Source organism: Egretta garzetta, unplaced genomic scaffold (assembly GCF_000687185.1).
Source record: "Egretta garzetta isolate BGI_Z169 unplaced genomic scaffold, ASM68718v1 scaffold287, whole genome shotgun sequence".
Classification (NCBI taxonomy): Eukaryota; Metazoa; Chordata; class Aves; order Pelecaniformes; family Ardeidae; genus Egretta; species Egretta garzetta.
This window is the reverse complement of record NW_009260435.1, coordinates 2,508,762-2,521,781: the sequence shown is the minus strand read 5'-3', so window position 1 is coordinate 2,521,781 and position 13,020 is coordinate 2,508,762. Positions and strand designations below refer to the sequence as shown.

At 56.5% G+C, this 13,020-nt stretch overlaps 2 protein-coding genes across 2 annotated transcripts in view; one reads left to right on the top strand and one right to left on the bottom strand.

Moving 5' to 3' along the window:
* Positions 1 to 8,712, top strand: part of MAN2C1 (mannosidase alpha class 2C member 1) — a 16,897-nt gene extending 8,185 nt beyond the window's left edge. The window contains exons 10-26 of the mRNA XM_009643797.2: positions 41 to 157; positions 894 to 989; positions 1,300 to 1,445; positions 2,188 to 2,311; positions 2,819 to 2,940; positions 3,716 to 3,801; positions 4,530 to 4,700; positions 4,952 to 5,034; positions 5,205 to 5,299; positions 5,427 to 5,531; positions 5,718 to 5,874; positions 6,218 to 6,361; positions 6,478 to 6,587; positions 7,212 to 7,291; positions 7,394 to 7,539; positions 7,941 to 8,044; positions 8,125 to 8,712. Of these exons, the coding sequence (XP_009642092.1) occupies positions 41 to 157; positions 894 to 989; positions 1,300 to 1,445; positions 2,188 to 2,311; positions 2,819 to 2,940; positions 3,716 to 3,801; positions 4,530 to 4,700; positions 4,952 to 5,034; positions 5,205 to 5,299; positions 5,427 to 5,531; positions 5,718 to 5,874; positions 6,218 to 6,361; positions 6,478 to 6,587; positions 7,212 to 7,291; positions 7,394 to 7,539; positions 7,941 to 8,044; positions 8,125 to 8,242 (2,004 nt within the window). The 3' untranslated portion in view covers positions 8,243 to 8,712. The remainder of the gene's footprint in view (positions 1 to 40; positions 158 to 893; positions 990 to 1,299; positions 1,446 to 2,187; positions 2,312 to 2,818; positions 2,941 to 3,715; positions 3,802 to 4,529; positions 4,701 to 4,951; positions 5,035 to 5,204; positions 5,300 to 5,426; positions 5,532 to 5,717; positions 5,875 to 6,217; positions 6,362 to 6,477; positions 6,588 to 7,211; positions 7,292 to 7,393; positions 7,540 to 7,940; positions 8,045 to 8,124) is intronic.
* Positions 8,713 to 9,002: 290 nt separating this feature from the next.
* Positions 9,003 to 13,020, bottom strand: part of NEIL1 (nei like DNA glycosylase 1) — a 4,709-nt gene continuing 691 nt past the window's right edge. The window contains exons 2-9 of the mRNA XM_035899513.1: positions 12,769 to 13,012; positions 12,521 to 12,599; positions 11,269 to 11,368; positions 11,019 to 11,143; positions 10,475 to 10,502; positions 9,918 to 9,979; positions 9,549 to 9,756; positions 9,003 to 9,377 (exon numbers count right to left, since the gene is read on the bottom strand). Of these exons, the coding sequence (XP_035755406.1) occupies positions 9,358 to 9,377; positions 9,549 to 9,756; positions 9,918 to 9,979; positions 10,475 to 10,502; positions 11,019 to 11,143; positions 11,269 to 11,368; positions 12,521 to 12,599; positions 12,769 to 13,012 (866 nt within the window). The 3' untranslated portion in view covers positions 9,003 to 9,357. The remainder of the gene's footprint in view (positions 9,378 to 9,548; positions 9,757 to 9,917; positions 9,980 to 10,474; positions 10,503 to 11,018; positions 11,144 to 11,268; positions 11,369 to 12,520; positions 12,600 to 12,768; positions 13,013 to 13,020) is intronic.

Sequence of the window (13,020 nt, the reverse complement as noted above, 5' to 3'; positions counted from 1 at the left end):
TGGTCCCCCCCCCCTCTGCTCCTGTCACACCTGCTGCCAGTTCTGGCTGCCGGACACATTTGGATACTCGGCCCAGCTGCCCCAGCTGATGCGTGGCTGCGGGATCAGGCGGTTCCTCACGCAGAAGCTCAGCTGGAACCTGGTGAACACCTTCCCGGTGAGCTGTGCTTTCCTTCTTGCCAGGGGATGGACTTGCGGTTGCTGGAGTCTGTCTGCAGGGCTGGACCTGGTGGTTCCACAGGTTGAGCCAGTCCTTCAGCTCAGCTGACACGGGCTTTTCTTCCAGAAGCCACCTGTTTATGGTGGTAGCAAGGTCTTACCAGGCTTTAGGGGAGAGGAAGGATGTGGTTAGAGATCCTAGCTGGGCCCCTGGCCTGCAGATTCCTTCTGCTTCCAGATGGAAGGACCTGTGTGCAGGTCTAGCAGCCAGCAAGCCCAGCTCTGCTGTCCCCTACCCTTGTGGCATTCCCCACCCTTGTGCAACTGTCTCCTTGCACTGATCTGTCAGGGCAGCCTGGAGCAAAAAGTGAAGGTCTGGTTTGAATTCTCAAGGGGCTCTGAAGTGCCTGTTGCCTGTGCACTTCCCTGGTGACGAAGGTGCTGGGCTTGGTGTGTTTGACAGGGCTTGCAGGGAAACCTGGGCTTTTGGTGCATGAGGTCTGTGCCAATGTGATTGAGGTGTGCCCTTCATGCACACATTTGGGTGGGAAACGAGTTTGGGAGCCTTGAAACCCTGAGCTAAGGGTGAATTTATCTTTGTGGCACGCACTGGCATGACCAGAGATGTCCTTCTGGCAACGCCTCAGGACAATGGGGCTGTGCTTTAGCATTTTGGCACTGCATGGTACTGGGGGCTGTATGAGAGACCACACTTTCTTTTGCCTCCCCTCCAGCATCACACCTTTTTCTGGGAAGGCATTGATGGTTCCCGAGTCCTGACCCATTTCCCCCCGGGTGACTCCTATGGGATGCACGGGCGAGTGGAGGAGGTGAGTGAGGTCGCCAGACCTGCACATGAAGTGCAGTGCCAGCCCCTCAGGGGCAGATCTGAGGTTCCTAGGAGAGGGCACTGCCTGGGAAGGGAGTGGGATAGCTGGCAGCATTGCTGGACGAAGGGTGTTCGGTTGCCTGGCAGTCAATTGCTTGCCTCCGAGATGTGTCCGTGCCTGGTTTTGGCAGTTTGGGCTAGGGAAGAGGGGGAGGACTGAGCTTTGCACCCTAAAGGCTGACCTGGCTTTCTCGTGTGGAGCTGGGGGAGCTGGGGGCCAGGGCATTGCAGCTGTCCAAAAATCCCCCTAGATGCTGAAAACAGTGAAGAACAACAAGGACAAAGGACGTGTGAACCACAGTGCTCTCCTCTTTGGCTTTGGAGATGGAGGAGGGGGCCCCACACAGAAGATGCTGGACAGGATGAAGAGAATGAATGACACGGATGGGCTGCCAAGGTGAGAGGAGAGCTCCCTTCCCTTTTCCTTGCAGGAGTGCTCGTTTTGAGCCAGGCCTAGACTTCAGCAGGGAGCAAGCGGGGCGAGCAGAGGGCTAGGAAGGATTGTCAGGGAGATAAGAAGTCTCTCCACCATCAAGAACTGCAGGAACAGGTACATGGAGTAGCCTTGGACTGCCGGGGAGCCCTCAGGAGAGCCATGGGGTGAGCGGCCAGCAGAGCAGTGCTGCCTGGCAGCCAGTCCCTGCCTGGGCGATGCCCAGATCTCCGTGGCAGGCAGCGAGAGCAGCGTGGAGTGGGAGAGGGGTAGGAACAGGTTGAGGGGAATGCTGAGTGTGGTTGTGTTGGGGTTTCTGAGGCTTTGGTTCCTGGGCCGTCCCCTTTCTGGTTGGGTGGGTGTTGGTCTCTGCTCCCAGGTAACGGGCGATGGGACAAGGGGAAACGGCCTCAAGTTGTGCCAGGGCAGGTTTAGGTTGGACATTAGGAAAAATTTCTTCACTGAAAGGGTTGTCAAGCGCTGGAAGGGGCTGCCCAGGGAAGGGGTTGAGTCTCCATCCCTGGGGGTATTTAAAAGCCAGGCAGACAAGATGCTTAGGGACAGGGTTTAGTGGTGGGATGGCAGAGTTAGGGGAATGATTGGGCTTGGTGATCTTAAAGGTCTTTTCCAACCTCAACGATTCTATGATTAGCCATGTCGCAGGCTTCTCCCCTGGCTCATCGCTGTTTGTCCATCTCTCCCGCAGGGTTCAGTTCTCCACTCCTGACCGACTCTTTTCTGTCCTGGAGAAGGAGTCGTCGCAGCTCTGCACCTGGGTGGGAGAGCTCTTCCTCGAGCTGCACAACGGCACGTACACCACCCAGGCCCAGGTGACTGCACGCACGGGATGGGGGCAGCTGTCTCCGCCACCCCCGGGCAAGGTGGTCCTTCTCAGTTCTCTTTGCTACTACTTGGCTCCGGGGTTCGGCCAGTGCCCTTTGGGTCTTCAGCAGTGGGAGCCACCTTGTAGCCAGGACTCTGAAAGGCGAATCTATTGTCAGGCTTTCTTCAAGGGGTGAGAAGGAAGCCTGGACACAGCAGGGCCCCCTTAGTCCACAACTGCCATGTCCTCCGCTTTAGCAGATGGTTGCAGAGCTTGGGTGAAGGGTCAGAAGAATGGGAGGAAGGTGAGAAGAGAGACAGGGGAAGCTATGTCCTGTGCTGGGAGTTTGTTTGATCTATGGCAAAAAATAACTCCCCGGTAATGGCAAACTCATGATGCCTACAAATACCTGACCTTCCTGCAATGGAGCTGGACTTTTGCTGCTCGTATGAGAGAGCCACTCCCAGCTACCAATTTCCTAAGCATCTTCCTTCTCTCCTTGCTTTGACATCAGATAAAGAAGGGGAATCGGGAGTGCGAGCGAATACTCCACGACGTCGAAGTACTCAGCACCTTGGCTCTGGCGTGGGGCGGCGCATTCCAGTATCCTGCCCGGCAGCTGCAGCGGCTCTGGAGGTGAGGGAGCACTGCGGCTGGGGACTTCAGCGTGAAAGCTGGCTGCTCTCGGGGTACCACTCCCCATTCCCTACAGCTCCTTGTCCCCCACCTGAATCTGAGCAGAAATCCTTGCTACCAGCGCACCAAAATCAGCCTGGACCAGTCAGACTGCACTGAGCAGCTTGGTGGGCTGATGGTGGGAGATGCTCACTTACCTCTCAGTCCTGTTCAGCTGGAGCCAGAAGGGTGGCTGACCACAGCCTTTCTTCTTTCGAACTGCCTCTTGGGTGGGTGGGAGCGCAGGGCATCATTAGGATGTGGGGACCTCTGTGGATTCAGTACTTCAGCGCTGTGTGTACATGGCCCCTTCCATCAACCAATCGGGGCTCCACCTGGAAAGCATTTTGGTGCTTTGCTTGATTCTCCCAGTGGAAGATAGCTCCAAAGCCTCGCTGCTCTGCTGGCTGGAAGCTTCATTTCCCACCTAAGCTTATTCCCTGCCAGTTTTGACTTGTCTGAACTTGTGCAACAATATATCTGGTAGCCCTGAGGGATAATAAAAATAGCTCTTACTCCCCATGGCTGTGGTTTACTAAGAGGACGCTTGACAAGTCCCAAAGTAAAGGGATTTAAAGGATGCTACAGAACAAATCCTTTTCTCTCAAGTGTTTGCTAAACGGGGGAACAAGGAGCAGTTACTAAGTTTGTCCATTTTGCAAACAGGGCTCGCTAAGCCAGAAAAAATCTGGAGCTCTCCCGTGCTTCCTCACCTGGTTTCAGTTCTCTGTTTTAGGTTATTGCTGCTCAACCAATTCCATGATGTCTTGCCAGGCAGCTGCATCCAGCTCGTGGTTGAGGATGCCCTGCAAGGCTACGCAGGTGGGCCGAGAGTTTGGCTGGGAGGGCACTTGTCCGTCGGAGCACTCTGGGTCCTGCCTGGTGGGGCTGCAGAGGTTTCAATCCTGGACTGCTGGGCGCTGTGGGTCCAGCCTGTGCGGGCACATGTCTGTAATAGTGCTGATGCAACAGGGAATTTTCAGGGGAGCCAAAGGATGAAAAAAACATCCCAAGTTATTGACTTAGAATCCTAGAATAGTTTAGGTTGGAAAAGACCTTTAAGATCACCAAGCCCAACCATTACCCTAACCCTGCCATCCCACCACTAAACCCTGTCCCTAAGCACCTTATCTGCCCGGCTTTCAAATACCTCCAGGAATGGGGACTTGACCCCTTCCCTGGGCAGCCCATTCCAGTGCTTGGCAACCCTTTTGGGGACAAAATTTTTCCTAATGTCTGTCTCTGCTTGCTGCTGGCAGGATAGACCCCAGCAAAGGTTTGCTCCTGCCTGCCCACGGGCACTTGCAGGAGCTTTAGTTTATTACAGCACCATGGTTTTCCAGTTGAGCTCATTGTAGTCTTGTAACAACAAAGTTAAGAATGATTGTAAACTTGAATTACTTACCAATCAATAATAATAATTAATAATCATTAGTAATCGTAGCTTGGAAGTAGCTGAAGCGTGTGTACATTGCACAGGAGCACCAGAAATGCTCTCAGATATGAGAAACAGCCTGGCTGGATCCAGCTCAGGCCTTTTTGTTGCTCAGAGATCCGCGTGGCTGGCACTCAGCTGCAGGAGGAAGCTGTGCAGTCCTTACGCAGGGAACTGCTGGAGCCCGAGGCAGGGAGCACCGGGAGCACCCTCGTGTTGAACACTTTGCCCTGGGAACGGACCGAGGTGATTGCCAGGACTGGGCCAGCCGGCGCAGAGACTTTAGGTATGCCTAACTCAGGGGTAACTCGCGTATCGGAATTTCTTACGGGGGAGAGACAGCTAACAAAGAAATTGCCTCTCCCTGCCCTGGGGAGGGTTTACTCACTTGTCAAATCACTCCTTGGCACTTTATCCTACTTCAAGTTGTCCCTGAGCTATAGATGAAGAAGAGGAGGGTATGAAAGGAGGTGAGAGCAGCAGGGCTGTGACTTTAGTCTGGGGCAGATGTTGGAACAGAACCCCTTTGCTTTCCAGCTCTGGTGACAGTCCCCAGCATGGGCTACACTGTAGTGAGGGAGCCATTGCTGCCCCCTCAGCCCGTGGCAGTGAGGAAACAGGTAAGCACAACGGCAGTCGTCCTTGGATGGGTGTACCCCCATCAGAGGTTGACTGGGGAGAAATCTAGGGAATCCCGCGCGCAGCAAGTCCGCACACTAGGTCTGCAGCTGGGGCACTCAGCTCCCGCAGGCGTGGGTCTGTGAAATCTGTTTCTGTCTGTTCCCCCAAGGAGGATGGCTCCATTGCCATGGAAAACGGGGTGATTGCAGTCTGCCTGGACGCAATGGGGCACCTGACCTCGCTTCGGCTGGTGGACTCCCAGAGGCATGTCTGTCACCCAGTTACTGGAACTGGGCTCCTCAAACCTCTCTCAGGTCACCTTCTTGCTGCGCGTCCTTCTCCGCTGCCAGTTCTTCTGATGCTGCTGTTTCTCTGTCCCACTTTCTTCCAGAGAGTCAATCCCAGATGGCTGCTATGCCAACCAGTTTGCACTCTTTGATGATGTTCCTCTGTACTGGGATGCCTGGGACGTGATGGATTACCACTTGGAAACCAGGTAGAGGAGTAGCGCATGCAGTACTTGGATTTTGACTTTGCTCTAAGGTTCTTCCCTCCGTGTTGGTCCAAGCTGTAACAAAGCTGTAACAGCATTCCCTCTAGAGAAGTGTGGGAGGCTGGACTGGGATTTGGGAACCTGGATCTACCAGGCTGAGACCAGCTCTGCCTTCATCCCTTTCTCTAGGAAGCCGGTGACAACACTGCTGAAGCCTCTGGAAATCACCCTGGCTGGGGGCCTGCGGGGAAGCGCAAGCTTCTCCCTGCAGATTGGGGAAAGCAGCACCTTGACCCAGGAGATCATCCTGGATGCCACATGCCCCTACCTCCGCTTCCTGACCCAGGTTTGGCCAGCGGCTGCTGTACGATATGAACGTCTGTGCTGTGCAGGGAGGGCCCTGGGGAGCTGAACCTCACGTCTGAATTACGTTCCCCCTTGGGTTTCCTTCCCTGGAGCCCCCCACTGCCTGTCCTCCTCTGCCTTAGGGGAAGACAGCCTGAGGGTGGGGGTCCTGAGGGACAAGGGTGGAAAAGAGACCTGCCAGTTCATCTGTGTTCAGTCTCTAGCATGGTTTTATTGTGCCTAGTCTGGCCTGGGTGCAAGCTGGCTGCTGCACGCTGGGGAAGGGTAAGCACAGCCTCCGCCTGTCAGGCCCCGCAGTAATGTCCTCCTGCTACTGCATTTAGGTTGAGTGGAAGGAGGCTCACAAGTTCCTGAAGGTGGAGTTCCCTCTGCGGGTCCGGAGCACAAATGCCACCTATGAGATCCAGTTTGGACACCTCCAGCGGCCAACACACTGGAACACGTCCTGGGACTGGGCTCGATTTGAGGTGAGAGGGAGGGTGGTCTGGTCCCAGGGCTGAGCTGCTCCCCCCGTGGCCGGGGCTGCTTTTGCTCCCAGGCAGCAGCTCTGTGCAGTGAATATGTCCCTCGGTACCTCCTGCAGGTGTGGGCTCACAAGTGGCTGGATCTCTCCGAGCACGGCTTCGGGGTGGCACTGCTGAATGATTGTAAATACGGGGCATCGGCCCATGGGAACATCCTCAGCCTCTCACTGTGAGTGGACTTGGGGTGAACGTGGAGCTGCAGCCGTCACTTCGCCTTCTGAGGCATCTCTTGGAAGTCAAGGCAATGCCTGGTCCTAAATGATTGCAGTTAATAAGGAAATAGCCTGGTATTAGTCTGAGTGGCTGGTTGCCATCTGAGAACTTTCAGGTGACTTAATTACAATTGACTGAGACAATGTAATTGCTATGAGTTATGCTCATAGATCATTCAGGAGAGATCAGATCCGTATTTTCACCGATCAGATCCATATTTGCACCCAGGAATTTTTCTGTTGCTGGCCAAGACCTGCCTCAGGAGGGGAAGCTTAAGGAGAGGGAAGGAACAGCAATGTTACGGGTGCATACAAAGCTAAGAGAAACTCCACATGTTTCAGTTTGACTCTTACCAGCCGCAAGTTTCATGGGAAAACACCCTTCGAATTTTTTAGCATCTGGGACTGCTCAGGGTCTTTGCTGTTGCCAGAAACCAGCAGCATGTTGGTTTCTACCTCAGGGCCCAGCCTTGAGGTAGCAAGGGGAGGTGGCTGTCTTGTCACAGTGCTCCTCTGGCTCTGCACCGGGTGACAGAGGGTGCTGCCAGGACACCAGTCTCACCTACCTCGTGTTGCCTTAGGCTGAGAGCTCCCAAGTCCCCTGATGCCACGGCAGATATCGCGTACCACCAGTTCACCTATGCCGTGATGCCTCACCTGGGTGAGTGATGGGAGGAGCTGGGCCCCGGGGGGACATGCGGGGTGGAGGATGCTCCTGTGAGCCTTGAGGGGTGAGGCTTGACTAGAGGTTCTTGTGTCGCAGGTTCCTTCCAGGATGCTGGGGTGATCCAGCGTGCCTACAACTTGAATTTCCCCCTGCACGTGGTCCCGGCCGGTTCTGCCCTGTGCCTGGCCCAGAGCACCTTTTCTGTCAGCTCACCTGCAGTCGTGCTGGAGACTGTCAAGCAGGCAAGTCCCTGGGGCAGAGCGGGGAGGGCAGGCAGGTTAAGCTGCTGTTATTAAGCATGGCTTGCTCTTTCCCCCACGCTGGGTAGCAGGCAGGCTCAACTGGGTGGAAACTGTGGTCCCTCTGGCTTGCGTGTCCTGCTAGGTGCAGACAAGGGGGGTTAGCACCCCTCTCTGCCAGCCCGGGCAGGCGCTCGCACCAGGGATCGCAGTAGTATCCGAATCTGGACATGGGTACTGCAGCCTCAATCATGAGCGCTGCACCGCAGCAGCTCAGGAACGCACCTGCACACAGGCAGAGCCACTCATGTGCGATCACTTGGGGTCGGGCTGTACGCCGAGGCATAGGATAGGACGCGCATGTCTCATTTGTCTTTAAATCCCGTCTGCACTGCCCCCCGAAGGCTGAGGACAGACCTGAAGCCCTGGTGGTTCGGCTGTATGAGGCGCACGGCAGCACGGTTGACGCCTGGCTCCAGACCTCCCTCCCTGTTAAGGAGGCGATGCTGTAAGTCTGTGCTGGAGGGCTAGGAGTGTGTAGGGATGGAGAGTGGTCACTTCAGCCTCACCCGCTGCTTTCTTCCCCAGCTGTGACCTCCTAGAGCGGCCAGCTGCAGGGGGCTGCCTGCCACTGGAGCAGCGGGGCCTGAGGCTTTCTTTCACACCCTTCCGCGTGCTCTCAGTCCTCCTGGTCTTGAGGCAGTGATGCCAGCAGTCGCCCTTGCTGATGCCACGGCAACCCCGATCAATGTGCGAGCTCAAACCGCAGCTTGAGGCTTCCCCGATCCCGAGAGCTGTGCAAGGAGGTGGCGGTTCCAGGAAGGGCAGAGCCTCCCCCTGACCCCCAACCTAGCCTTCGGAGAGCAGCGCTCAAAGAACAATCAGGTTCTTTGAGAAAGGAGGACAGTTGCCTCCTGCCGAACAAGGGAAGGGGGTGCTTGAGTGAGTTCCTAGCTAGCTGAAGTGTGGGTACGGTTGGGGGACTGGCTGGCCCCACACAGGCTCTGCTCCAACCCCGGGGGGGGTTGGGGAGCAGCGGCTTTCCCCGGTGGCTCCTGTGTCTTGGCCTTTGTCTTGTCTAGACCCTAGCAGCGAGTGTAAAGACACACTACAGTCATTACCCTCTCCCTGCACCTGCCTCTTGCACTGCCCTCACAGAAGGGGAACACAAGTAAACCAGAGAATAACATGAAAACAAGCTCCAGCCTGTTTTCTTAACTTATTTCCAGATAACCGCGCTGATCTCCCTCCTCCCAGGGCTCTGTTGTAGCTGCTGCTCTCTTAATTGTCCTCCTCAGCAGGAGCTCACTCCTGGAACTTGGGGAGGCAGAGCTTACCTTGGTTTTTTTTGGGCGGTGTGTGGTGTGTGAGGTGGAGGGGAAGCCTGCTCCAGCCCATCAGGGGAAGAGGCTGGGCACAGGGAGGGTTTATCCTTAGCACAAAAAAGATGTGCACGGTGATTTCTACACAAAATACTTTATTAGTCAGCTAAAAACAGTGATGCAGGCAGCAGCCAGAAAGGGAAGAAGGGAAGGAAGAGGGAATCCACTTTCAGGCAGCGGGAAAGGTCTGAGTCCAGCACAGTGTGCGGTCTGTGGCCCTTATCTCCCTCAAATGCCTGGAGACAGCAGGAGGATGTGGGATAAATCAGCCCCATCACCAAGCCCAGCTGGCAGGATGCAGGGGTAGCAAGTGGGCATGAGCACAGGTACAGAGCAGCCCCATTTCTCCCCAGCACTAACCCAGGCCCTGGCCAGGCCCTCCCTGAGCTCCTCCTGCGGCTGTAAAAATGCCCCTGGGGAGGAGGGCAGCCTGTGGCACTCACACAGCAGGGGCTGCACCTGCAAGGTGAGAGGGAAACAAGAAGTCAGAGGGCAAGGGGGTGCCTGGTTCTGCCCTGCAAAGCCCCGCTGTCTCCTGCCCTTTGGCACCCCCCAGTCCCCCTGGCACGAGGGAGCACTCCCACAGCCTCTGCCTGTGCATCTGAAAGCTGCAGGGACCGCCAGCCTCACCTCTGCTCCTGCGCGTAGACATCTGATGGCTTCTTTTGGCTTTGACCGGCACCTCAGGCTCAGACAAGGCTGGAGCAGAGGTCGTTTTCCTTCTACCACGAGCACGTCCCTTCCTCGGCCCATCAGCCAATTCCTCCTCCTTGGCTGTCTTTGACTTCAGGGATTTTGCTGCAGCCCTGGGGTGCCGTTTTGAGGCACGTGTGGTGACCTGGGTGGACATCAGAGCCTGAGCTTAGCACACTTTGGCCTCCAGCTGATGAGAAACTCCAGGTAGGAACCCTGCCGTGAATTCAGGAGCAGCCTGAGCAAGACATGGGGAACAGGACAGCCTCTAGACCCAGCAGAAGCCACAACCACAAAGCTTCTTACCTCGGGGGTCAGAGCCTTGGGATCTGCCTTCAGCTGAGTGTGCTTCTTGCGGGATGTCTGCCCTGTGTGAGGAGACGTGCCCAGGTTAGGTGGGGTGAGGAGGAGATGGGGCAGAGAGCACACAAAAAGGCACAGTCACCTTTCAGGGATGCTGTCCTGGGTGATGTGAGCAGAGCTGAGCTGGCTGAGGTGGGGAATTGGCAGGAAGGGCGCAAGGGGGGTCCGCTCCCCTCCCACCAGATTCCCTCCCCTGCCAAAACGTTGCTCAGTTCCAGCTTGCAGCCCCCCTCCTGCTCCCAGCCTGGCAGGTGAGGAAGGGGATGTGGGTGCTGGCCTGGAAAAGCACCCTGCAGGTGCAAAGGCTGTGCCCAGGCAGGCAGGTGTGCTGGTAGGAAGCCTCGGGCACAGCAGGCTCTGTCCCCCAGGGCCACAGCTGTCACAGGCCTGTCAGTGCCCTAGGGAAAGGAGCTTTGCTCCTGCCTTTGCCCCCAGCCTTCCCAGGCTCCAGCCCTCCCAAGGCAAGAGCAGGTCCCACGGGGAGGAGAGAGGACACTCACCTTTGGGAGCCATGGGGCCAGGCTCTCCCTGCAAGGAAGGTGACAGAGTGTTGACTGGGACGCAGTCATTCTGCAGGTAGTGGCAGCAGAATCTGTGCCCCTTCTCCACCCCACGGTCAAGACAGCAATAGGGAAACAGCCACGTTTCCGCAGGAAGCCAGGGGAGTCAGACTTGCTCTGCCTGCCCTGCACCTTGGGGGCTCTCCCATCAGCCCCTGCTCCTCCTTCAAGGCCATGCCATGCCACCTCACCCAGACACAGGGCACAGGAGGGAGGAACAGGGCTGCCAGGCCACCCGAGCCCCCCGTTCCCCCAATCAGCCCCTCTGCTCCAAGCCTGCCCACCATCCGTTGGCCAGCTGGCCACTGCATGAAGGGTCCTTATTGCTTCCACATCTAGCGGTCAAAGCAGTTGTTTGGAGAGGGAGACCCCCAGCATGTAGTGTAAAGCTGAGGTGGTCTCAGGAAGCAGAAAATGGGCTGGTGTCCCCTTGGAGGAGTGGGAGAGGGGGACCCAGCCCCAGGCAGCGACCCCAGATTCCTACCTGGAACCATATGGTCCTGCCGTTGCGGTCACGCAGGGAGTTCATGCCAGGCACTAAGTAACACTGCAGCCAGTTCTTGAAAGCAGCATAGTTATCAGAGTGGTCTGGGTCGAAGAGGTTTTTCTCTGGGAAGGGAGAGAGGGAAAGGACAGAAGTAGAGTGGAAGTGGTGACCATGGTGTTGGGGTGCCCTCCCAAGCCTGCCAGCCCCAGCTGTCCCTGTTCCCCAGCTCCCTGTTCTGTGGCCTCACCCGTTGCGATGACCTCCATGGGCACAGTGTGGCACAGCTCCAGGAGATCTGGGTTGTCCCGCATCAGCTTCAGCTTCTTGCTCAGCGTCAGGGAAGGATTCTGCAGGGGTGGAGAAGGGGAGGGACATCACTTGCCAGCTGCCCCAGCCCCCTCATCAGGGTCCCTCTTCCCCAACACCAGTCAAATTCCCCATCTCCTCTTGTCCTCCTGAGGATGAAGCTGCCACACTCCCCACCATGCGCAGGCTTCAAACTGCACATTAGTGCATTCCCCGCAGCTACAAAGACATGAAAGAGGGCTAGCACACAGGAAAACCAGCAGTTCGTAAAAAAACAAAACGGCCCTCAAGTCACATGTTTTGTTTTCAGCCTCCTTTAAAATAGCCACCTCCTCTCCCCTGAGGCCATAAGCTCGGCCGTGGGCTCTACTGCAGCCTTCCCCAGAGATTTTAAGCTTGCAAGGTGTTTGTTTCCCTTGCCCCTTCCTCTTTACCCATCCCAAATATACCCAGAGACTTCCTGATGGTAGAAGCCGGGCGCAGCCGGGCACCAGTACAGCACACAGGCATGTGCTGGGGATCCTGTCACAGCTTGTCAGCCCGGCCACGTGTGAATGAACGCCGCAGGCGTGAGGTTACAGAACTGCTGTGCCCCATTTGCCGCTCCGTTGGAGGGGCAGATGTGCTCAGAGATGGGTGTTCACGGCAAAGGACAGTAATGCGATTGAGGAGAAAGATCCCATGCAGCAAGTGTTACAGTTGTGAAGGGAAAATGCCTGCTGTCAGGTTGGGAAAGGCTCTGAGCAGCAAACACCTCCCAACAGTGGTGCGGGCAGAGGCTGTGGCAAGCTCTACAAGGGCCTTGTGACAATGTTCTGCCCCACCAGAGCAAGGAACCAAACATGAACTGAAACTGGCCCTGAACCCTGGGCTGGAACAAGCCCGAAACAGCAGACCTGAACCTGAGCTTTGTGCCCAGCTAAGCCTGAAGCAGAGCGAGAGCAAGGCAGACAGCTGAGCCCAGACTGGGGGCTGGAAGCAAACTGAACCACCTCCACTGCTGCAGAGCCCAAACCAGAATCAGGAATGCTTCTCAGCTCAGTCCAGCTCCCTGCTCGGGAGGCAAGAAGCTCCTGGGACTCCAGGGTCCTGCTGAGATGTCCTGCAGGGCCACAGGCAAACAAATCCCTGGTATGGTGTCTGCTGGCAACCTGCCCCTTGCTGAGCCTGCAAAAGCACCAGGTATTCCCCACCTTCTTCCTCCTCGCCTGCTCCTGATCCTTCAGGGCCTCCAGCACGGTCCGAGCCTTTTCAAAGGGAGGGATCTTCAACCTGAGAGAGCCCATCTGTTACACACAAGCCTGAACTCTCGGTTCTGGCACTTGCCTTTGTCTACCAGGCAAGCAGGCCCTGCCAGCTTTGCCAAGGAGCTGTCAAGCTCTGGCAAACTCCTGGAGCCCAAACCTCCCCAGCAGATCAGCGGGTGCTCACCCCACCTTACCTATACAGGATCTCAGCGCGGAGGTAATTCCCAATTCCATTGAAAAACTTCTGGTTTAAGAGGGCCTCGCAGATGGGTTTGTCAAAAGCCTTGTCATCCAGGTTCTTCAGCACATTCTCCCTGCAGCAGAACACGGGGCATAGGGCAGGTCCAGCTGGGCAGGGAAAGCAGCCAAAATAAAGCCGGGGGGGGTGGGTGTGGGCCTTCCCTCGGGCCAGGCAGTAGGTAGCAGGGTGGTGGGACGCTCACCTG